At 41.6% G+C, this 26615-nt stretch overlaps 1 protein-coding gene across 2 annotated transcripts in view; it reads right to left on the bottom strand.

The window, feature by feature from the left end:
- Positions 1-26615, bottom strand: part of LOC136882355 (organic cation transporter protein) — a 113764-nt gene that overhangs the window by 48679 nt on the left and 38470 nt on the right. For both annotated transcript variants that reach the window (XM_067154959.2, XM_068229502.1), the window contains exons 2-4: positions 12022-12204; positions 7005-7233; positions 2438-2541 (exon numbers count right to left, since the gene is read on the bottom strand). In XM_067154959.2, the coding sequence (XP_067011060.2) occupies positions 2438-2541; positions 7005-7233; positions 12022-12164 (476 nt within the window). In that variant the 5' untranslated portion in view covers positions 12165-12204. The remainder of the gene's footprint in view (positions 1-2437; positions 2542-7004; positions 7234-12021; positions 12205-26615) is intronic.

Here is a 26615-nt window from a genome sequence, read left to right as displayed (position 1 = left end):
TATGGTGTCAGGCATGAGGTGAGATGAATCTGTCGTGGCGGGTTTTTATGACCGGATGCCCTTCCTGGCGTCAACCTCATCAGAGGAGTTAATGAGAGATGAAATGAATGACGTGATATATGATAGTAGGGAGAGGGTGAAACCCGGTGCTGACACATAGCCTACTCTTATTGAATAGCACCAAGGGGTCTGCTCAAGGCTTAACATCCCCATCTGATGCATGAATCACCATCAACAGCGTCGTACGCCCTCACTCCATATAAGCACTGCGGAGAGGTTTGGAATTTAATCCAGACTTTTGGCACGCAATCTAGTGATTAGAAAGTGTATACCACCACCTCCCCTACCCTGCCGGCCAACATTCTGATGGTGAAAATTTTTTTTGACCAACGGGTGTCAGACCGTTTAGACTTCAGCGCCTTAATGATCATGGCCACCAGGCGGGCTTAATAGCATATAATTTATTATTACCTGTAAATATGATGCATAAATCTGATGTAATGTTGTGCAATACAGGGTAAGTTTCTAGAACAACACTCCTTTGTCACTTGAGTATTATAGAATATTCCATCCATTTGTACATAGGTTATTGAAGACTCGAGAAGATACGAGAAAATGTGTTGTGTCATACTTTTCTGGAAGCCTGGCCAGGCAAGGTATATAAAAGAACAGTCTTGGGTTGTTAAGACGAGTGAAGTATGCAAACTCATGTTGTGGTTTTACTGTTGAAGTGGTTACGTTGTGTTGGTACCAGATGTGATCTTGTTCAGTGTTCCGTAGTCGATTGAGTTCAAGCTGGTGGCTCATTTGATGTGCAACTATTAACGTGTATATAATTTGTAAATAAAACAGTGTACACAAGTGACAGCATCTCGTGTGTGAGTCTTTGTGAATACAACAATACAACATCGATGATTCCGTCGCGTAATGAAGAATACTCATAAAAGCGAAGTAGTAAAACAGATTACCCCAAAATAAGCAGATTAAAAAAAGGAGGACTTGTCCGGATAAAAGAGCGCGTCTAGATATTCTGTTTTCCTGATGTTCGTATGAAGGTTAGTTTGGGAGAAATGGTTGTTCCTTTCTTCAACTTGGCATGCAGTTTCATTTGGATGACATCTGTGAGTGCTACATTGTCTGCATACAGGGGGGTCCAAGGAACGCTCTGTCACAGATTAGGTAAGAATATTAGCCCTCTCAGAGGTACTAGCCAAGAGTGCCACACACTTTTTGTCTTATTTGCAACTCTCTGGAAAAAAATCATTACTCTCTCAATTTATACCAGTTTTCAGTAATTTTTTTCTATGGCATAAAAGGAATGTCTGTTTGAATTAATGGAACTTTTATATATAAAGTATTTATAGTTCAAATTAAAATATATCATGAATTTTTTTTAAAAATTCAGAGAATGAAAATCCACATTTTAAGGTAAATGTGTAGTTCTAAAAAATTGGTATGACATGCTAACTGTTGATATTTCTTGTAGTACACCCTCTTGACTGTCATCTTGGATCAAATTATCTCATTTGGAATGATAATACGTAGAAAAAATCAAAATTTAAGCTATACGTTGAACATCATGGGGAGGGACATGTTTTGGTAGGTACGGTAACTGGAGAAAACGGTGAGATGGTTGGTATGGAAATCGCTATCAGGGGTAACTTCACTGAATAATGGCAATATGCTGATATTGTTAACACTGATATTATCATGGAATTCTTTGTTACTTTGCAAATTATCCTAACCATGGCAATTAGCGGTTTGCCACTTAAAAAATCATTTTCTGAACCACTCTTACTGACTATAACCTCACTAGAAGGGTCTTGAACACTATTATGAAGTCCAGTTCACTTGGAAAAATAAAAAACATAATCATCACCATTCCCTGAACTATTTATGTAATACCTAGATCAACATCGTTTGTAAACACTTCGTCACCTACATCCACTATCACTGTTTACACGTGCGAGAGATGTGCAGACACAACCTTCACATATTTAAATATTCGTCACATGAAAACAAATAATTTTATGTGGCTCCTAGTGGTAAATTTGGAGGCCACACACCTTCCTTGATAAGAATATACTGATACATGCTACCATATATTGGAAAAGGAAGAACTACTACGGTTTCTAAATGAGTCAGCACAAGGGATGAAATATCATTCCTGGCACTTCCAGATAGTTCATGGACTAATGAAAAATCATTCCTTGGTGCTCAAAGAGTTAATGATCACAATAAAGAGCAACGTGACAGTGCTGAACCTTGGCAGATGCAGGCATTTACAGGAAAGTATTATTTATTGATGAATTATATTTACCTATAACCTTGGTATCTAATTTATTGATTTAATACATTCAAATTACTACACAGAGCTCAGAATATCCAAAAATCTGTGTCTTGCAATACAATGACTGTCGAAGGTGGAGAGACATACCTGTCAGAGAGTGCACCAAAGAAGGTAGCCCCGAGCAGAACTCCCGCCATGACAAAAGCATCGGCTGTTGGTCTCAACCACTCACGGTCACACACAAGATCCCACTGAACAGTAATGAGATAAACGAGTGTTAACGACTGATGATTCAAGACTAGAATGTTATAAGAATGGTTTGTTTTGGGAGGGATTTGGGATATGTTTAGAGGAACATCACCTTCATTTTTATATGTCTGAGCATGAGAAGATACACAGTTAAGAAAAGGGGGAAATAAATAAATTACATGGCACCTTAAAACCATAGCACCAAATAAAACATGAGATGAACTGCGCCAATACAAAAAAAATGAACATCAGGTTGGGCAACGTGACTACTAAGATAAAGGAATGTGGAGTGGGTCTGGGAAACCTACCAGGGCCATTGGGATATGAAGGCTGCAGGTTTCCAGAAAAATCAACGGTGATCCCTTGATTCACAATGTTATTTTCCAAAAAAAAAAAAAAAAAAAAACATTACAAAGAAAATTTGGAACAAAATCCATCTATCCAAATAATCCAGTTACGATATTTCCAAAATACAAATTAGATGTAGTTACCAAGAGCTTTCCTCTTAGGCCAAGAGGTTAACTAAAGATATCTTAATGTAATGCAACTTCTACAATACAATTTTGAGGCTAAGAGGGACCACAGGATACAAATACAATATTAAATGAAAGTTAACACGCTCTCTGCCAATAGCGCCACATAATGGAAATAGGGGGAAATGAGAAATATTTAAACTTGGCGCAGAGGCCAGTTCAACTGGCTCCCATACCAAAAACACTTCTGATGTGGGGCAGAAGAAAAACTAGCGTGCATCAAGTGGTACGGGGTTACTAGAGGCAAACCCTGAGGGAAATTAAATTAATCTACAAATTACATGTTTTGCAAAACTAAAGGAAAGGGGAATGTCTCCAAAGCAAACAGGCAGGCCCAGCTGAAAAGCTAAGGCATCTGAGTAATTGAGTGGCAAGTCCGGGCGAGTAGGGTAAACTCCTATGTGAAAATACAAGAGAACATTAAATATAAATTAAGGTGGAACTGAAACCAACAGTGCTTACTCCAAGGTAGCCCATCCCGGAGGATTCGCTGATGTGCATCTGATCACTGGACTGATGAGGAAACAAAAGACCCTGAAATCTCGCCTCATTCTCTTAAGAAGACAAGGCTGGCCCTGGTGTGATCACCGAGTGACCAATCAGAGCACAGGAGTTTTCCTATCGCCACCCAGATCCACCAATCAAAATCCTTTATCATGTCGCGATGTTTTCACAATATTCTAGAACCTCACCTAACTCTAATCGCGAACTTTCCCATCTTCCAAAATTAGTAAAGACATGCTTCTAGAATCGACAGGGGCCGACACACGCTGTTCTGGAAGTCTGCGTGACAAAATTTTCCAGAACATTATAGAATATCACACAATAATAATAATAATAATAATAATAATAATAATAATAATTTACAATCTAGTAGTTACATTTCCAAATTTAGGTAGATAACGGGAATACAAATAAAATATTATACAATAATATTTTACACCCTGCTTTCCATACTTCCACCCAGTTGTAAACTGTTTTCCATGAAGGTGCTTGTTCTCCACAGACTGCCACCAAGTCGTATAGTGATATATATCTCTCTCTCTCTCTCTCTCTCTCTCTCTCTCTCTCTCTCTGTGTGTGTGTGTGTGTGTATGGTACAAGTCAGCCCATGCAAAATAGGTTGATGTTGCCTTCAACAAGAGGTGCGGGATTATTTCAGGTTGTTTGAGGCCAAATCCCATCAATAAAGTGAACTATCTGGTTGGGATTGCTGCATCTGATATCAGAAGAGAAGTGGCTACCAACAATGAAAGGAGAAAATCATCTAATATGACCTCACACCCGCTCTACGGATATCAACCTGCTGAAAGGAGATTAAAATCGAGAAAGAGCTTCCTAACAACTACTCAACCGTTACAAGGAACAGTTGCAAAAGCATGAGTTGCCATGTGGAAGGAGAGAACTAGTAATTTGAATGGGTGGAACCAAAGGAATCTCTACCTCCTGGCCACACAGAGAACTGGCCAAGCTGGAAGTCCCTGAAAAGACTGTGAGCTGAAGTTGCAAGAATAAGGGACAACTAATGTACTGTAAGTGGCATTTTCCGACCAAGACAATTCTATGTAATTGTGGTAAATTTCAAACAATACAACATCTCTTATGTTGTCTGTTGTGCCCATCCAGACGTATAACTAATGATTTGACTCAAATTAATCCAAATCCTCTAGAAGTGGCTAAGTTTTGGATAGGAACTGTTTGAAGTTACCTGATGAATACATGTTTGTGTACTTGTGTCCATTTCATGCTTCTTAATTTTTATGTTTTCATGCTTCATATTTTGTATTTCTGACACAACTCCACCATTGTCCAGTCCCAAGTCTGGAATGGGAAAAGAGTGTTAGCTGGCTTGGCAACCAGCTGTAAAAACTGCTAACCCAGAGTATCGAGCAGCAGTAAATAACTCGACCCCCATAAGGGCCAACGGTTTCGGGCGGATGAACCACTTTGGGTGGGGTGATGATCCCCTCAGTGTAGGAAATGACACTGGAACCCATTATCTGTATCTTTGGCCCAACAGAAAAATGGATTGAGGAACCTCCTTTTTGTGGTTCTCATTGGTCGTGGAGGCAGATGAGGTCATGCCAGATGGACTGGCTGTGAAGGTGCAACTCAATGGCATTTCGAGTCTGTGGCAGTCCGTTGCAGTTGTGGTACTAGAACCTGCATGTCGCATTTCATTTGTGCCGCAGGCTATAGTTCCGAGATCATAGTGTGTGGGTCAGTTCCTTGCAAGCTGCGATCCACCTTAAACAAAATCCCACTTGTGGCAATTTTTCCTGCTGTCACGCCCTTCAACTCAAGTCCAACAGCGATAGGATAAGGATGGTGGAGGCAGGAATTCGGGTGAAACTGTAAGCCTCTAGTTCAGACCTGCACGTTGGCAGCAGATGTGTGATGGTCATCTTTCTGAGACCCCATGACTACTCAGGAATTTGGTTCTGCATCTGTGTTTGGGCAGGCCCATTTAGGATCACCACTGCCCACCCTGAATGGGAAAGGTCCTAGAAAATGTGGGCTAAACATCGGTAGTCACACTCTCAGCTGGCTGGGAGGCCGCACCCAGCAGGTCACACCTTATGTGGTCAAAAAATGAAGATTACCAAAACTTTGATTGTAGGAACCTGGAATGTTTGAACCCTACTTGATTTGAAAGACAATAACAGACCTCAAAGAAGAACAGCACTTGTCACTCATGAGCTTGGACAAATGAACTTTAATATTGCTGCCTTAATTGAAACCAGACTGTCTAGCGAAGGTAAACTTATAGAGTTCAGCTCAGGCTACACAATCTTCTGGAAGAGAAAAGATGAAGGAGAACACAATATTCATGGTGTGGATTCGCTGTGAAGACCACATTGGTGAATGATTATCAGCTAACTCCAACTGCTGTCAGCAGAAGAATTATGACTCTCCAAATTCCACTCTCTGGAGCCAAATCTATGACACTCATCTCCGCATATGCTCCTACCTTGGATGCTGATATAGAAGCTAAAGACCAATTCTACAACCTGCTGAGCACTACCATCACCAAAGTACCACCAAGAGACAAACTCTTACTACTTGGCGTTTTTCACTGCTAGAGTTGGTGAAGATCACCATCTGTTGGGCAATGTGATGGGAAAACATGGACTTGGCAACTGTAATGCCAATGGTCTACTGCTCCTTAGTTTATGTGCTGAACATGAACTCCTTATTACTAATACTCAGTTTCACCTGCCTAATCGCTACAAGACCACTTGGATGCATCCTCGCTAAAAGCACTGGCTCATCCTTTATTATATCAACAGGCAATGTGATAAGAACGATGTCCTTGTTACAAGGACTACAAGAAACATCGATGACTGCTGGTCAGATCATAAGCTCCTTTTTTGCCGGCTGAAAATCTCAATCTGTTGCAAACCAGAAAGATCCATCCTCAACCTGCCCAGAAAGAAATTCGATACTTCTAAACTCAAATTGAATCCATTGCTACAGGTTACAGAAATGCAACCTCATACAAACTGGCTAGTCTTCCAGTCAGCAGTAATATTACAAATCAGGAATGGGCGACGCTTCAGAAGGTCATCACTGAGTCAGCTGAGGAAGCAATTGGTTTTGTGAGGAAAAAAAGACAAGACTGATTTCATGAAAATAATGAAGAAATTACATGATCAATGCCAAACAGGGAGCCCATGTATTCTGTCTTCAAGATCCATTAGATAGGTCAATTGTGACACCATGATTCCAGAGAAGCTCAATCAGTTTGCAGTTGGGGGTTTGAGAGGGGTACATCATGTTTTTCAATTTTCTCCTCTGCATGGAGTAAGTTGAGTGATTAGAAGCAAGGAAAGAATTGAAAAACATGTTATACCCCTCTCAAACACCCTTGACAGCACCACAGCCCACCCACTTGCTTCGTTTTATAGAATCCCAGTGCCACTAGTTCTCACCTCAGTGACAGCACTACTGGAGAACTGAGAGTGGTCGTATACATAATTTTCACACTTCACACTGCTGCTGGCTGGAGACCCACTCTCCATGTACTGGCGACTGAAGTTGGCATCCAGTCTCCGACATGACGACCAGCGTTTTTTCTTGCTGTCCCATGGCAATGTCATGTTGAGCTCCCACCCAGGCAAATTATACGTGGCATTCTCCCCTTCATATGGTAACAAACATCTGCAATATAAAATATTCTTAGTAATAATAATGATAAAATATCAAACAGAGAGGTACTACAAGGTCAACTGGATTTGTTGAATAATAGAAAGGATAGAAATAATGTACAAATCAAGCCATATTAAAGAAAAATAGGAGCATCGGAAGGAATACATACAAACACAATAAACATAATGACATGAACACAATGCAATGACAGGTCAGTGCGGGAAAAGGGGGAAAGGGAAAGAAAAAGGACAAGGAGTTCTTTTTTTACAAGTTGCTTTTTTTGTTGCCCTGACATTGATAGGTCTTATGGTGACAGTGGGATAGGAAAGTGCTAGGAGTGAGAAAGAAGTGGCTGTGGTCTTAATTAAGACACAGCCCCAATATCTGCCTGCTGTGAAAATGGGAAAGCACGGAAAACCATCATCAGGGCTGCCGATAGTGTGGTTTGAACCCACTATCTCCCGAATGCAAGCTGAAAGCTTCACGACGCTAATCGCACGGCCAACGTGCTCGGTTCGACAAGGACAATCTCCGCATTTTCATACACTGCCATCTTCAAATAGATCTTGCTTCCTTGATGCCCGTAATGCTCCTCTTTATTTCATTGTCTAAGAGCGTGTAGTCCATCATTGATTTTCTACACGACACTCTACTGTACCAGGTTATTTTAAGGCTCTCTTTCTTTTTGAACTAAGAGTTTCCAACTGTTGTGTACAACATGTCAAAAGTACAACATGAACAATATTTGATAATACCAATAAAATTTCTATAATTTTGCAAGTTGGACACAAAGTGCTGTCTTGAAATACTTCTGATGGGTAATAAATACACTATTTACAAAATTCTGCATTGCCAGGACATAAACAAAAAACAAGAGTCTGTTATTCTGTATAGAGTAATATATAAGTTACAAGATTGTGAGCAACTGCAAAATGACCTTGATAATGTTGTGAAATGGACAGTAGGCAATGGTATGATGATAAACAGGGTTGAAAGTCAGGTTATGAGTTTCAGAAATAGGTGAAGTCCTCTCAGTTTTAATTACTGTGTTGATGGGGTGAAAGTTACTTTAGGGGATCATTGTAAGTACTGTACCTAGATGTTAATATGAGGAAAGATCTTCATTGGGGTAACCACATAAATGAGATTGTAAATAAAGGGTACGGATCTCTGCACATGGGGTTGTAGTAAGGATGTAAAGGAGGGGCCATACAAATCTCTGGTAAGACCCCAACTAGAGTATGGTTCCAGTGTGTGGGACCCTCACCAGGATTACTTGATTCAAGAACTGGAAGAAATCCAAAGAAAAACAGCTCAATTTTCTTGGGTGATTTCCGACAAAAGGGTTGCAACGTTTGGTCTGGGAAGACTCAGGGAAAAGGAGACGAGCTGCTCGACTAATGATATGTTCCGAGCTGTCAGTGGAGAGACGACGTGGAATGACATTAGTAGATGAATAAGTTTGAGTGGTGTCTTTAAAAGTTGGAATTCAAGAGGACAAATTGGGGCAAATATTTGTTTATAGGAAGGGGAGTTAGGGACTGGACTAACTTACCAAGGGAGATGTTCAATAAATTTCCAATTTCTTTGCAGTCATTTAAGAAAAGGCTAGGAAAACAACAGATAGGGAATCTGCCACCTGGGTGACTGTCCTAAATGCAGATCAGGATTGATTGATTGTTTGATTGATTGATTGATTGATTGATTGATTGATTGATTGATTGATTGATTGATTGATTGATTGATTTTCATTATGTGACCACATTATACAAAACTGTCTTTCTTAAGTAGTGTTGGTAGCACAAAAGGGTCTGGGAGTTGGTCCCTGAGGATGGCCACGCAGAAAGCAATCAGGAGTGGACTGAGGTTATTCATTTACTGCCAAAAATTTTCAGAAAGTCATAATAATTCTGTAAATGCTATGCAACAAAATGTATTAAAATATGTTAAATAATAGTGATAATAATAACATCAGGCGGGTTGGCCATGCAGTTATGGGCACGCAGTTATGGGCACGCAGTTATGGGCACGCAGTAGTGAGCTTGCATCCAGGAGATAGTTGGTTTGAAACCCACTGGGTTTCCATGGTTTCCCATTTCCACACCCGGCAAATGCTGGAGCTGTACCTTAATTAAGGCCATGGCCTCTTCCTTTCAACTCCTAGGCCTTTCCTTTCCCATCGTTGCCATAAGAACTATCTGCATCGGTGCGACGTAAAGCAAGTTGTTTATTTTTTATTTTATTTTTTTTTTTGCTAGGGGCTTTACGTCGCACCGACACAGATAGGTCTTATGGCGACGATGGGATAGGAAAGGCCTAGGAGTTGGAAGGAAGCGGCCGTGGCCTTAATTAAGGTACAGCCCCAGCATTTGCCTGGTGTGAAAATGGGAAATCACGGAAAACCATCTTCAGGGCTGCCGATAGTGGGATTCGAACCTACTATCTCCCGGATGCAAGCTCACAGTTGCGCGCCTCTACGCGCACGGCCAACTCGCCCGGTCAAGTTGTTTATAAAGAAATTAGGGAGGAGAGTAGAATTCAAGCTAGCGAAATGAAATATCTAGGAAGTATGATAGGAAAGACAGAGTGAGAAACAAAGATGCAGAGAGGAAGTCAAAATGAAAAACCTACATGAGAGAATTGATAGGAATAAACTAAGATGGTTTGGACATGATGGAGGAGAAAAAAATACCAAAGCAGATGATGGAGATGAAGTTCGAGGGAAGGAAAGTGAGAGGGAGACTTAGAATGAGGTGGATCAATACAATAAAGGGGATTGGACTGTGACAATGATGGAAGAGGAATGGTGGAAGGAGAGAGGAAGGTGGAGAAGTGTCATAAATGCTGTGACCCAGCAGGAGCTGGACAAGGGGAAACAACAACAACTACAACTACTACTACATAGCCCAAACCAGGAAGCACACAATTTGCCACAATGTGCACAACTATAATTGGAATGTTGAACGAGAAACTTCTTCTCATAACTTCCCTTTCTTTCCTTCATTGTCTCATGTCAATCTTAGTGTGTCACCATACCAGTGTTCTCCAAGATGTGTGGTTCAGAGATGATGCCTCTCAGTTATTAATCTGATAGTGCACCTCATGATATTTGCTTTAATCACATATTAAAAGTGGTTTCTTCGAGCTCCGATATCACATTTACCCAGTGATAATTCAGAATATAGTATTTGTTTGGGAAGGCAGCAATGGTGGTGGTGGTGGTGGTGATTATCGTTTTAAGAGGAAGTCAACTGGGCAACCATAGGCAAGTAGACCACCTGACCTTTCCAGCGCAATTGCCGTTGTACAATCATAGCTTCAACAGTTGAGGATTTGTTTCATCCAAGACACTGACATTTGTACGTTGTCTTGCTAAGTTATTCTAGACATAATTGGTGATACTGTTCCAGCCTTTTTAAATGTAGCCTATAGGTTGTCTAGCATTCACACCTGTATAACAAGACAGGAATTACAACTGAATTGTATACAAGAATTTTGATCCAAATAACTGGTGCAGAAACAAAGTGAATAGAATTCTTTGAGATGCATCGATACCACAGAATGTTGAAGGCGAGATGCAATGGTGTTACATTAGGGTCTGCAAGGTATGCAATGAAGACAGGCCCAGGGCCCATAAATAAACAAATAAACAATTAAACAAATAAATAAATGAATAAATAAATAAATAAATAAATAAATAAATAAATAAATAAATAAATAAATAAATAAATAAATAAATAAATAAATAAATAAATAAATAAATAAATAAATAAATAAATAAATAAATAACTAACTAAATAAATAAATAAATAAATAAATAAATAAATAAATAAATAAATAAATAAATAAATAACTTTACCCTTCATAGAGGTGACATTGTGATGTGTTTGTAGAATGGGCTGAAAGCGCTTTAAAAAAAAAAAAATTTACAGTGTCTTTGTAGAGTAATAGTAGGATGGTTGTATCTGCCTGCAAGTGTTATCGTTATTGTTATTGTGTTGGCTCTAAGACAGCTGACTCAGTGGCACGCTCTCTCACAAATATTTGTGCCAAGTTATTATTAAAGAAGCAATGAAAATTGCTATTAAAATATCAAATTTTAGACCTAATTATTTCTGTTGCACTTTCTGCCAAAAAACTATAATTGAAATCACCAATGGCTGCATCCCAGATAGTACACTGTATAGTCCATTTTCCTCAGAATCAAATGGAAATACAGTAAAGTTTTAAAAATGTAAGGTTGAAAGATAGAACATATATTTATTTACTTTGACCCTACAAAATATTTAACTATCAAAATAAAATCTATGAATATATTCATTTGTTTTGTAATCTTGTAGGTAATCCTTTTTATATATCAAATGGATTTACACTGGATTGAAGTATTTGCTGTAGTTAAATTTGTGTGTGTTATTGATAGGTGTTATACAATTTCTTTGAGGGGTCCAATTTTGTTTCCTGCAGGCTGGCTCGTATCATATTCATTATGTCTCTGGTGAGATGGGTAGATTGGCTTACAAATGAAGAGATACTGAATCAAACAGGTTAAGAGAAGAACAATTTGTCAAAACGTGACTGCACAAATAGATTGTTAAGAGATACCTTTGTGAGATCAAGCACCATGTCTTCATCCTGGTAAAGATCTACCCAGTACCAAAGTCAGATCAAGCCATCATTTTTTCCTATGACATTCAGACTTCTTCAGATTTCCTGGCATGACGAATTTTGCAGCCGCTCATTGTATCTTTTCATGCAGAAGAACTCTTCAATCTATCCTCATTTAGAGTAAGAGATACTCACCTGTGATCTGCCTTAGCCTGGAGAAACACTCCAGAGAGTTTGTGTAGAGCACAAGATATAGCAGGTAGACATAGCAGTAGATAGATTCTCTGCTGATACCTGCCGAACTCCCCAAGCCGCCGTAAGATGTCTTCGTAGGCCATTCTCAAAATCTGCTCATATTTGTACAGGGGTTCTCATTTCCTGAAAGAGAAAGGCATTTGACTTCAAGAGACTATTATTGTCAAGTTCTTTTCTCTGAGTTTATAAGTAATAGAAAGGGTCAAACAAGTGATGAAGATAGTCATATATATAGGCTTATAGTACTCATGTCCTTCATTACACATACACATCAGTGAACTTAGAAACAAAATTCAACAATAAATGTATATTATCAATTTTTCGATCAGTCACTACTGATCTGCATTTAGGGCAGTCACCCAAATGGCAAATTCCCTGTCTGTTGTTTTCCTAGTCTTTTCTTAAATTATTTTTAAAAATTGGAAATTTATTGAACATCTCCCTTGGTAAGTTATTCTAATCCTTAACTCCCCTCCCTATAAAAGAATATTTGTCCCTTCTCCCCTTGAATTCCAACTTTATCTTCATATTGTGACCTTTCCTACTTTTGAAAACACCACTCAAACTTATTCGTCTACTAATGTCGTTCCATGCCATCTTTCCACTGATAGCTCGGAACATATCGCTTATAACAATTTACAATCTTCATCATGTGTGTCTGTTAAGTCATCAGCCCAGAGGCTGGTTGGATCCTCAAATAGCATCACCAAAGGCTATGCAGTTACAAGGAAACTGCAAAAATCAATGGCAGAGCCCAAATGAGGCGTACTAGGCAAGATGAGGAGTGAGGTAGTTTGCCATTGCTTTCCTTTTAATCTTGTGCATTTTCATAGAGGTTGAACATGCTCTGTTTCTTTGTTTCTTCATCCAAAAAAGCGGCGATTGGGAATTGGAAGTGCGGGGGAGGGAGGGGCACAGGAATGTATAGACAATAACAAGTACCGGAGATCTGGGGAATACCGTTGGGGTTACACAACAAATTGGTAAAGATAAAAAGCTACAAAACGGTAGATTTTTTATGCTCTCTGAGCAAATTTTGACAGAGAATTAAAGAGTGGTCTGTGGTGTAGTGATTAGTGTGGCTGCCAGGCCTGAGTTCTATTCCCGGTCTGCCACAAAATTTGAAAAGTGGTACGAGAGCTGGAACGGGGTCCACTAAGCCTCGAGTAGAGGGGCTTCGATTCCCACCTCACCCACCCTCAAAGTGGTTTTCCGTGGTTTTCCACCTCCCCAGGCAAATACCGGTATGATACCTAACTTAAGGCAATGGCCGCTTCCTTGCCCTCTTCTTTGTCTATCCCTTCCAATCTTCCCATCCCCCCACAAGGCCCCTGTTCAGCATAGCAGGTGAAGCCACCTGGGAAAGGTACTGGTCTTCCTCCCTCGTTGTATCCCTCGACCCAAAGTCTCATGCTCCAGGACACTGCCCTAGAGGTGGTAGAGTTGGGATCCCTCACTGATTCCGAGGGAAAAACCAACCCTGGTCGGTAAACGGATTAAAAAAGAAAGAAAGAAAGAAATTAAAGATTGACTATTTGCCAAGTTAACTGCGATAATAATAGTTTATCTGAGATTTTGATTTGATAAAACTTTCACCAAAGGAACAATAACAAATGTGCACAAAACTAAGGTTTAGTGCCATCAAATACAGTAGAGACAATACGCGACACTCTGCGAGATATTGACGGACAGCGATTAGAGCTCTGTCTAGTGGAGTGACCTGGTAGTTACTGATTCTGTCATAAGAGCACGTGTATTTTTTTGTGAAGTTTTTGGTGTTATTTATATGTTTGCATTAAGTTGACATAAGTAAATAGTAGCGTGTCATTCCTTAATATCTCCTCTCAATATGAGTGGAAAGATATATGCTACGTTTGGTTGCAATTATTATGAAGCACAGAAGGATTCGTGGTCTTTCTTCAGTTTCCCTCGTCACAAGAAAATGTAAGTACATATTGTGTTTGCATAGATATTCTTCCAGTTACAAAGAGATTTGTATAGTACTTCCAACATTTCTGACCTGCGCGATCCATATTTTAACTGGTTTAAAATATAATCTTATTTTATTTTATAGTGCAGCAGTTTGTGTTCCAAGTTACCCCATTTGGAATGCCGTAATGCGTTGTGCACTGAAGGAAATATAGGTGATTTAAGAAATTTATATATTTTGTTGAAACATTATGACGATGCAAATTTGCTTTACCCTAATGTAATGGCAAGTATTGCTTATAGGGAAATTTTGAATGTTCTTGAGGGTAAATTTATAGATTTTCTTTCTGTTAGTAGGCTTCAAGTTAAAAAAGGAAAATTGTCCAGCTCTTAAATATTAGTTTGTGTCTTAATGTGGATACAATGCTTTTAAATGAGAAAAAAGACAATTCTAGCCGTGAAAGTTCAGGTAGGAATACTAAAGCTAAAAAAGTAATGCATAAATGAAAGATCAAGCCATTTCACAGCAGTCCATTTCACATCTTGGTTATATGTCTAATTTCAGTCTTTAAATAATAACCTGTTAAATAAATTTTCATTTATTTATCCAGAATTGCTTTAGTGACACTTTCTTTCTAGACGTAATTTATTTATCCATTTCCGTATATGCATTTCCATTGATATTTGTTTTTAGCGTTAATTATCAGGTCACGCCACTAGGAGCGCCACTTGCGAATTGTCTCCCATTTTAACAAGGCTAAATCCGGAAGTGTCGCGTATTGTCTCTACTGTATTTGGTGCCATCGAAAGAGTACCTCAGATACTAATCGCGCTCCTACTTGCTGATACACTAGTCTCCACTGCTTGCTGTGACGCTGTACGTATCGGTTAACTGCGCGAATGGCATTCTGTGATATTTCCGCTTATTTTTTTTAATATACAAAGAAATTAAAGGAAAGAATTAGCTGCCGGTAATAGACAACCGGGTTTGTATAAATTCCTTTTTTTATAATATTTCCTCATTTACGGTGGCTAAAATAGAATACATTTCTTATTTTTCTCCAAAAAGTGAGAGAGGAACCGATTCCCCCCCCCTTCCGCCCTAATTGTAATTATTTAAGAAAAGACTAACAACATATAGTGAATCTCCCACCTGGGCGACTGCTCTAAATGCAAAATGAAATGCGTATGGCTTTTAGTGCCGGGAGTGTCCGAGGACGCGTCGTGATGAGGATGAAATGATGATGAAGATGACACATACAGCGAGCCCCCGTGTCAGCGAAATTAACCAATTATGGTTAAAATTCCTGACCCTGTCGGGAATCGAACCCGGGACCCAGGTGGCCAAAGGCCAGCACGCTAACCATTCAGCCATGGAGCCGCCCTTAATGCAGATCAGTGGGTTTGACTGAACACACGAACGTGTAATGAAAAGTGGCAACAACGCATTCTGCTTGATGCGCCGCTTGTTAATAAATATTCTAATGCGCGATGCAGTGGCTACATTATTTATATAGTATACATAGTCACTGTAATACGCGATAATAGAGTTCCGCTTCATTTCATCATCATCATCATCATCATCATCATCTGTTTACCCTCCAGGGTCGGCTTTTCCCTCGGACACAGCGAGGGATCCCACCTCTACCGCCTCAAGGGCAGTGTCCTGGAGCTTCAGACTCTTGGGCGGGGATACAACTGGGGAGAATGACCAGTACCTCGCCTAGGAGGCCTCACCTGCTATGCTGAACAGGGGCCTTGTGGAGGGATGGGAAGATTGGAAGGGATAGGCAAGGAAGAGGGAAGGAAGCGGCCGTGGCCTTATGTTAGGTACCATCCCGGCATTCGCCTGGAGGAGAAACGGAAAACCACTTCCAGGATGGCTGAGATGGGAATCGAACCCACCTCTACTCAGTTGACCTCCCGAGGCTGAGTGGACCCCGTTCCAGCCCTCATACCACTTTTTCAAATTTCGTGGCCTCCGGAGGTGGCAGCTAATCACGCTAACCACTACACCACAGAGGCGGGCGCTTCATTTCATCGAGTGCTAAAAACGACTAAACGGTCCACAGAGGACATCTGGATTGTGGAACGATTAGGAAGTTCGAGAAAGGGTCGAATATGACACGTGTGGTTCCGGGGTTTGGTATAGTCTAAAGCATAGTATCTGAGCAGAACGACGGACTAGCAGATATCGTCCACAAAAAACCACTCCGAACGAGGACCGCTATATACTCGTAATAGTGAAGAGCAATAAATACTACACTGCGTGTCACTTTGCACAAGAGCAAAGCGGCAGGGAATTCAGACTGTCGCGGTTTACTGCAGCCAGAAGACAACGCAGAGGTAGCTTGTTTGCCTGACGACCAGAACAACATAGCCCTGTAATACGTTTACAGTGGGGCAGAGTACACAAGGACTGAACATCAGAGCGGAGTGGAGCAGTTGTTTTCGTTCTTTCTCCGGAGACCTCCGGTAGTCCTCCGAGCCCGTCTCTGTGCTGGATTGAGCAGGACGCACACTGCTGGACGTCGGGCAAACAGCCCTGATGTTCTGAGCCTCCGGTACACAGTTTGCCGGGAAACGGCAAACCCTGAGACGGCTGCAAGCTCCGCTGACAATTGCCTTGCAGATGCACTCCGATTTCGTCGGGCTGTTATGGCCAGATATCGGTCCAGCTGTGGGGTGGTTACCCTTGGTCGACCTGGTACTGGCCTACGACTAACATCTCCTGTGTCTCGAAATCGTCTCCAAAGCCTGGAAATGACACTTTGTGGCACATTCAAGGATACGGCGACTTCGGTCTGTGTCTGGTCTGCTTCCAGGCGGCCGAGTATTCTACCATGCAAAATGGGGTCCAAATGGCGTCGTTGTGCCATTATGTTATCACGTTCACCATTAGACTACACTCCGCACACTATAAAAGGGCAAACACGACTGAGGGAATATGAGGCTCAGGCACTGGCTGAGTTTACCTTGCCGCTACGCCGCTAGTCAAAGCAGGGAAGACTCCTTTCTTATACAGAGCGAACACATAAGGTTGGTAGGTGCATACAGTATGTCGTGCGATTTGCGGTCTATTTCCTGTTGCCCTGCTTACTCGTAACTTATGCTTAACTTTTGGACAGTAGCGTAGTGTGGAGATTCATAACTGGTTATAATTGTTTGTGTTTAAAGATGTGTGTGTGTGTGTGTGTGTGCGCGCGCGTGCGTGCATTTATTAGGCCATCCAGAAATAAATTAGAGTAATGAAACAAATGGAGTTTTATTCGTAACAGTATCATCGGGTTTCCTAGCGCAGTTCTGCTCGGAGACTCCAGCTATCCTTTAAAATCTTGACTTATACCACCAGTAAACCAAGATAGTGGTGGTGATGATTTTTGTTTTAAGAGGAAGTACAACTATAATAGGTAACCATCATCTATATAACACTAACCAGATAGAAAAATGGAAGGGATCTGACACTTCGAAAAATGAAGTTATCGGCCAAAGAAAGAGAAGGGTGCCAGATATCAACTCAGTGACCCATGGTCGCCAACCCGCGCTCCCAAACTGAGAGCCCCTGGGGCCCCTTTTAGTTGCCTCTTACGACAGGCAGGGGATACCGTGAGTTTTTTCCTACCGCCCCCTCCCGCAGGGGGTAATAAACCAAGATTTTGCTAGTCCACCTCAATAGATATGTTTAAGAGCACATGAAATAAAAAAATAAAAAATATAACAAGGAGGGTTATAGTGTGCAAAAGTCTGCGAATAGTTGACGGTTGAACTCAATCACTTTCCACAAACAAACTTTCTTCTCTCACATTATTTTCACTTCTTTTATCCATTCTCATATGTATCAAAGTCACAACAACGAAAATATCAAGTGAGCCTATCGAACATATGGATTAAAAGCCGGTTGTAGTCAAGCACTAGCCTACTGCTGGGAACAAGCACAAACCGAGAACATATTATGCATCAGACCAATTCTAACCTCCATTTGCATCAGCTGACTAACAAATAATATTATGAGTGAAGATATTTTATTAGTCATGTGTAAATCTTTATGAAACAGAATTTGGTTAACTAATGATTATTTTTATGAGTTCTAATATTATTAGGTAATAATATTAGTTAGTTTTATGAAACAGGGCCCTGGGGATATTAATATAAATTAAAGAGTTTTACAATCATGTATGAAGGTCTAAAGTTGAACATAGGCCCTAGTACAGATTAGAAATTTTTTCATTGGTTCCTTTGCCAAGGTGGTCTTTTCTGAAGACAGGGTGGCAAGTATGTGAAGAATAACATATCCCTGGTGCACTCACAAGCCTACGTTTAACAGGATGTACGGTAAGTCAATTCGATGAGTACAAATACTGGAGAGGATGCGATTCTATTATGTAGGTGCTTGAGCTGAGGGAGCTGAAAATGTGTTCAGAAAAGGGTTTCTAATGGTGTAAAGTAGAAGTGCGAATTTAGGCCAGAATGGGTGGTTAGAAAGTGAAGAATGAATATTAGATTTGCTGCGCCTTGTGAGAACTAAGGGTCTGTTGTAGGTGTTGATATTTACAGTAGTAATGAAATGGTAACAGACCGAATTAGATCATCGACTGTAGGTGATTGAAAAAGGGATATAGGTGGATCAATGGTTCTGATAGGGGCTATGAGTTCTGGTCGATTTTGAGGAGGCATACGGCAGCGGCAAGTATACACTGCGTGATTACCTCCACAGGTATGAGTTTTGTGCGTATTGGGTGTAAAGTGATCTTGATTGCAATGTCTGTATTTAGGAGTCTTGGCGGTACACTGAATGGTGGTATAATTATCGTAGATGAAACAGGGCTCACACCAGATGGCTTGTGGAGGTGGGGCGCGAGATGATTCCACTTTATGGTAGTGTCTATGTATGGAGACTCTTCTGGCCAAGACACGTTCGACATCTTCGGGCGATGGCAAAAGAATTCTTGATTCTAAATGCTTTCTTGACTGGAGTGCCTTCAGCGTGGAGTTCGGAGATTGTTTTTTCTGTAATAGAGAGGTCAACACCTCGCATTACACGGTTAAGAAGGCTGTAGCGTGGTGGAGAGCGGGGAATTTTGATGGGTTGAGGTGGGAGTAGTTGAAAATGGGTACTTGATTCAAGTTAGTGAGATCCTATTGCAGTGGTGAATTGAGTAGTCGCGGTGTCCCATTAACTTGAACGATGACTCCAGTTGTCGTTCGTCGGATGTCCACTATATCCTAACGGTGCATTTTAAATCTGAGCAGGGTGGAGAAAATGGCGTGGGGAGATTGGAACTCGGCGGCAAGGTTGGAGAGTAGAAATGAATGCGTTCCTGAGAGTATATGCTGGAGCAAACGGGAATGATTGATGGGGCGTCCCCCAGTGAAGCTGGTGACATGGGAAGAAATCTGGCCTGGTAGTCAGGAGCGGCCGAGTGGTAAGCTGCTGCGGCTGTTTGACTGAATTCAGTAGCGGCGATGGTGGTGGTGGTGGTCGTCGTCGTCGTTGCTGTAGTGGTAACTGGGCAATAAGGTGAATAGCGAAACATGACGGAGATTGATTTTACTGGAGTCTGAGGAAATTCGGTATTGCTGACGATGGGCTCGCCCTAGGTTATACCTCTCGGAGGTTCTTCTGTCCTCCTGGTCAGACCACTTTTTAATAGGGAATGCTCTGCGTGTCTGAGTTACGGTGTAAAAAAACCGTTGGACGGCGAAGTATCTCATCGAGTTCTTCTTTACTCCCATTGAATAGGATTGCGGTGTTATCCATATATCTGTGATAATGTATGATTTTGTTTATAAGTGGGTGTCCTAAAGTAAATAATGTTTTCTATGTCAATGAAAATGTCTGTCAGGTATCCTGACAAGCTAGATCTCTTTGCTCTGGCAAATTATTTAAATATAGCATATGCTTAAATAGTATATAAAATGCTACATTTTGTCGTCCAATCTCGTTATCCTACGAATACATTTATTGAAATGGTCCGCATTTATTGAATGAAAACAACATTCAGACACAGCCGTGTGGTTGAAACGTACCTGCTGCACTGCTACAGTTAGTCTCTACTTGCTGAACCTGTAGTTATATGTTCTACCGTGAACTACCATGCATGCATGCACTCTAGGCATTCTGGTACCATTTGAGCCTGCCATAACTGGTCTAAAGTAAGTCGGTAGATACAGAGTGGGTCTCGGCCCATAAGTGGCCACGGCTGGTCCGTGGTCCAACAGCTCTGCATTCTGACCGGCCAGCCGAGCAGAGGAGGGGTGGCCACGGCTCTACCGTGACTCTACGTCTCTGCATTCGGGAGACGGGACAGGGCTTGACCTCACGGCTGGCCGCAACCGTCGGCTGTCCTGAGAATGGTTTTCCGTGGTTTTCCATTCTCCTGCACTAAGGTGAATGCCGGGACAGTTCCTAGTGTAGGCCACGGCCGCCAACCCCCTCACCTTCTCCGAGCATCTCCTTCACCCTAACAAATATCCCGGCCTGAGAGACGGCGTTACCGTCTAGTAGTAGTAGTAGTAGTAGCAGTAGTAGCCTAAATTAAGTGGGAGAGAGTATTCTGTAGTCTACGCACGCTATTCTGAGTTCGAGGTGTTCGCTTAAAAGAGGGATGTTTGACAGATGTTCCGATGAGAAATAAAATCGGTCTTTTGAATAAGGCCCGTTTAAAAAAGTACGGAGTTCATCTGGGGAAATTCCAGCAGTGCTTTTGCTTTTATCGCTGTAGTACCGTATTGTACTTAATGTTCACTTCCTTCGTAGGAGTTCGTTATGGTTCGGAAACGTGTCGCTTAGTAATTGCATTTTATCGGCAAACATGATTACGAAACCCTTGTACTTGCGGCAGTAAAAATAGTTTAAAACTGCAAACAGAATTGTGTAAGAAACTGATCTAAGGAAAAAGAATCAGCGCATTTTATTTAGGGATTATGGAAATAAATGAATGGAATTTTGCTCCTGAAGTAATTAATTACATCTAGACTAATAAATGGAAATATAATTGTAGCATTCTACAAATATAGACATACAGGATACTGACATACTGCATAGAGTAATCAATAAATTACCGGTAGAGGATATATGCCCAAAAATAAGGACAGTACGTTTAAGATAAAGACAACACCAAAAGGTTGAAGCTTTCAGATATTTAAGAGAGTGGCTTGATATGAGGAATGATAAAAAAACAGGGTGTGGAGGCGAGATTAATGAAAATTAAGGCAGCCTGCATTTAGACTCTTGAGACGTACGATAAGAGAGCACTATCATGGGGAGCTAAGACACTACCAGGCTGTTGTAAGACCAGAGATTTTATATACTGTAGGTCAGAAACGCTGGGCTTGAGAAATAAAATCTCAAAACGAGACTGGAGAAACTAGAACGAAGGATAGGTAGAAAGATCTTAAGGACGCATTAAAAAAGGAATGAACATGGAAGCTCAGAACACGAAGTAGTGCATAACAAGGTGGGCAAAGTAACGGACGTCATCAGGAAAAGGAGGCTGACTTTCTTCGGTAATCCTAGATGGCACCAGGCAGTGGCCGATGATTTGAGGCTGAGCGGGATAACGGAACAAGATGTCCTAGATACACATATTTAAACAAAAATTCCAGAATTTGATGAGTCAAAACGACTTCCCTGGTCAGAGGGCAGAAGAAATGCTCACATTAAGAGAATGAAGGGCATGTGGACAAGGATACGTAAACATGGTTGTAAACTTGAATGAACGTTCTCCAATGAGGCCGTAACGATGTTAATTTTTTTTAGAGGATTGTGAGCAACTACAAAAAGAACTCGACGAGATGTGAGATGGACGGTGTGCTGATAAGAGGGGCGAAAAGTCAGGTTGTAAGGAAAGTCGCTTCAGTTTAAATCACTGTGTTGGAGTGAATGTACCTCGGTGTCAATAGGAGAAAAGATCTTCATTGGAGTAATCACGTATTCGGGATTGTAAATAAAGATTACAGATCTCTTTGTCCGACTCGTTGGCTGAACGGTCAGCGTAATGGCCTTCGGTTCAGAGGGTCCTGGTTTCGATTCCCGGCCGGGTCGGGGATTTTAACCTTAATTGGTTAATTCCAATGGCACGGGGGCTGGGTGTATGTGTTGTCTTCATCATCATTTCATCCTCATCACGACGCGCAGGTCGTCTATGGGAGTCAAATAGAAAGACCTGCACCTGGAGAGCCGAACCCGTCCTGGGATATCCCGGCACTAAAAGCCATACGACATTTCATTACAGATCTCTTCGTATGGTTGTCGGAGTATTTCGGCTTTGTAGTAAGGATGTGAAGGAGGAGGACATATAAGTCACTGGTAAGATCACAATTGTGGTATGGTTCCTGTGTATGGAATCCTCACCAAGATAACTGCAACATATCCAAAGGAAAGCAGCACGATTTGTTCCGTATCATTTCAGACAAACGCGTAGTGTTACGAAAATGTTGCAAACTTCAGAATGGGAAGACTTGGGAGTAAGGAGACGAGCTGTTCGACTAAGCGGGATGTTCCGAGCTGTCAGTGGAGAGATGGCGCCATTCATTTCGTCTCATTAACTCCCGTGATGAGGTTGACGTCATGAAGGGCAACCGATCGTAAAAATTCGTTTCGAAGATTCATCTCACCTCGTACCCTACCCCGTATCCACAAAGTCCAACCTCGGTACAACATAATTTCTGGGGGCTGGAAAGAAACGTATCATTTGTTACGATTAGGGAGTATACTAAGAACTGAGTACAAAACAATATTATATGCTATGAAAGGATATTTTATTATCATTTATTTATTTATTTATTTATTTATTTATTTATTTATTTATTTTTCTTTCTTTCTTTCTTTCTTTCTTTCTTTCTTAATCGGTTTACCCTCCAGGGTTGGTTTTTCCCTCGGAGTCAGTGAGGGATCCCACCTCTACCACCTCAAGGGCAGTGTCCTGGAGCGTGAGATATTAGATCGGGGGTATACAACTCGGAAGGAGGACCAGTACCTCGCCCAGGCGACCTCACCTGCTATTCTGAACTGGGAACTTATGGGGGTGGGAAGATCGGAAGAGATAGGCAAGGAAGAGAGAAGGAAGCGGCCGTGGCCTTAGGATGAGGTACCATCCCAGCATTTGCATGGAGGAGAAGTGGGGGAACCACGGAAAAGCACTTCGAGGATGACTGAGGTGGGTATCGAACCCCCCCCCCCCCCCTCTACTCAGTTGAGTGGACTCCGTTGAATGAGTGTATAACGATGCATAACTATACCACGTCCGTTGGTATAATTTGTACGAGGACGAGCAGATTTGCCATCTTTAAACCGTGATAATTCGAGACTTGGAATTACATCTACTCATCTTGTACATGCAAAGTCGTCCCATTAGCCTCTTGAAATTCACGCAGTTACGCAACCCACCTAAAACTGATAATCCTTAAGGTCGATATTGCGCTGTTTGTTTCTTATTAAGTCAGCAAAGTAAAACCGAGGCGGAGTAGCTAAAACGGTAGAGGGCTGGCACTTCTGACTCCCAAAGTTGGCAAGTTCGAACCTGACTCAGTCCAGTGCTATTTGAAGGTGAAGTACGCCAGCCTCGTGTCGGTAGAATTACCGGTGCATGAAAGCACACCTACAGACGAAAATTGCTACAACTTGACGTCTCCGAACACTGTAAAAAGTAGTTAGTGGGAAGATCAAAAGATTAACAATGTAAAGCGAGCACTTGCACAGAAAAGCAAAGTGTCAAGTTTCAATTTGGGAAAATCGAATGATCATAATTATGTCTTTCAATAACATCAATACCCCACATCACAGCCATCTGTGCGTATCAGTCATGGCCTGCACGGTTGCTAGGTAACATTGCCTTGCCATTCATGCAAACAGGGTCTTCTCTCTTATAAACCCAGACCGAACTCACGGTGTTTGTACTCTGCGCTACGGCAGCTGCCTCAGCTAAACTTACGTTGCGTGCCGCCGCCCTGCTTTAAGCGAGTAACTTATACACTCTTATACAGGGTGAAGCGTAATTCGCGCACTCGGGCGTCGCAGCGCGACTCCTCACATGCCAGCAATAAAAAAATGTCTGTTACAAAATTTCGTCTTCCGAGTATATTCGGCAGAAAAACGACGTTGAAGAGTAGCAATCTGGCAACACCGTAACCACATGTAGGGTAACTACCTCTGTCAGCAGAAGTTAGTCGTACTGTACAGTTGGTGCAGTTGATAGCGTTTCGGGTTAGCATGCAGGAGGTCGAGTGGTCGATCCTGCGTTGAGGCGTATGTTTTTTATTTCGTAAATGTAGTCCGGGTGGTATGGTATCTGGCATCTTAAATCGTCAACAGCGATTGCAGTGGGTCCTCTAGAAACCATTTGCACTTACATACTACGATTCTAGAAATGGACGAACAATCGTTTTCATTGGTCAGCTTTGAAAGGCGCCCTTTCCACGTCGTGGGCGTGAATTTATTCGCACCACTTCATCTACTAGATGTGAAACCTGTTTGTTTCATCTGTCTATTACTTATTAGTCTAACCAGGTATTTGTTGTTTCAGCGTTACAAAATGTTGTAAATGTAGGACACGTGTGATCTCAGAAACGGTGTCTTACTGTATTACAGTAGGTAATGTCAGATGGAAATTAGCAAATAAAAAACGCGCCTCAACCCAGGATCGAACCATCGACCTCCTGCATGCCAACTCAAAACTCTACGCACTGCACCAACTGTACAGCACGACGAGGACGTGCTGACAGCAGTAGTTACCCTACATATGGTTACAGTGTTGCCAGATTGCTACTCTTCAACGTCCGTTTTCTACGTGCTTTGCTGGCGAGATGTAGTGTTTATAGTGCACTATGTCTTCCGGTACGGGCTGGAATAAATTTGTTACTTTCATTGCCCTGTCTCAGTCTCATCCTTGGCTTTGACAATATGAAAGTGACTGAGGTATGAGTGATGCTAGTAATACCATTCCTTATGCAGCCAGTCCCTGTTATGAATGGTGTGAAAATATCGCTCATAGGGTCAGTTGGTGCATGCATTTCAGTGGGCTTGGCAGACTGATATGTAATAGCAACTTCTGGCTCAGTGAGGAAAGCAACGGGAAACTACCTCATTCCTCACTTCCCTAGTATGCCTCTTCAGTGACGCCTAGGCTGTTTATGGCAGCTGTTGGCGGAGCTGTGGAGGATCAAACCAGCCTTCGGGCTGAATACCCAACATACATACATATTCGCAAGACGAAAATTTGTAAGATACATTTTTTTATTGCTGGCATGTGAGGAGTCGCGCTGCGATGCCCGAGTGCGCGAATTACGCTTCACCCTGTATAGAACATAGAACATCTCTTTATTGCCCACCCTAGTTTACACCATCGGCTTACAGACAATAAAGGCAGAGCGAAACAAAAACACACAAAAGCAAACAAACAATATCTACTATCTCTCTTATAAACTACTTAACTACATCACTAAATCTACTGAGCTGCCTCTAACATGGGCGGATATCCTAACCGCTTGTTAGGGCACCCCCTACATCAACTCTAACGTGCTAACTATATATACACTCTTATATGAAATCTTACCTTGTAAAAGATGCTGGAAGTGTCCTTCCTGGTAACCACAATCTGACTGACGCGAGTGAGTTCTGCCACTGTAATGTTTCTGATTTAATTCGTAATGTTTTCTTTCACTTCCTCCAATGTGTGAGTATTTGTTCGATACACTTTTTTCTTCCAGTTTACCCCACAAGTGAAAATCATACCCTGTTAGATTTGCAGAACGAGGGGGAAATAGACCAGTACTGATCACTCTGTCTGCAAACACTTCCGAGACTGTAAGAAGGGAATCGTCTGCTGTATGAGCAGGGGCTGAATCTTGTTGAAACCACCCACGCGATTTTTCTTCTTTCGTTAATTGATGGCGTCAAAATGTCATCTTGGGTACCTCTCTGCATTTATTGTCGTCTCGAAAAAATAGGCCCAATTATTCGTCCTGCACTAACAGCACACCAAACACCAATCTTCCTGTCATAAATGAGGGACTTCATAAACACCATTAGGATTTTCTGCACACCAATAGCGAGAGTTATGAATGTTCACAAGACCATTAAGATGAAACCAGAACTTTTACATACGAAAATGCGGTGTTGCCATGATAACTGTCTCACCATGTTAACAGCTGAGATTCCGACTGACGACTTGCTTGCCAGGTTAAACACGTACAGGCTGCTTGCAAGGTCAAGAACTATGCGCGCGCCTCTCATACTGCGGCTGCCGTAGCCCAGAGTACAAACTCCGTACGTTCGGTCTGGGTTTATAAGAGATACCCTATACTTACATCACAGCCTGCACGATTGCTAGGTTACATTTCCGTTACACATTTTGCGACGGTTTTCTTCAAGCGACCCCCGGCTATTGAAACATAATATTTATGTCAAAACAACTATAATGCAATCTTCGCGCCATGGTGCAAGGGCCATTCCACAAACATACTGTTTATTGCGTGCTTTCGTAATATAGCATGCGGCAAAACAGACCGTACTGAAATTATATAGCAATTTGCTTTACGTCGCACCGACACAGATAGGTCTTATGGCGACGATGAGGTAGGAAAGGCCTAGGAGTGAGGAGGATGCA

This window comes from Anabrus simplex, chromosome 10 (assembly GCF_040414725.1).
Source record: "Anabrus simplex isolate iqAnaSimp1 chromosome 10, ASM4041472v1, whole genome shotgun sequence".
Classification (NCBI taxonomy): Eukaryota; Metazoa; Arthropoda; class Insecta; order Orthoptera; family Tettigoniidae; genus Anabrus; species Anabrus simplex.
The sequence above is the reverse complement of the archived record's forward strand: the minus strand, read 5'-3'. Positions and strand labels throughout refer to the sequence as shown.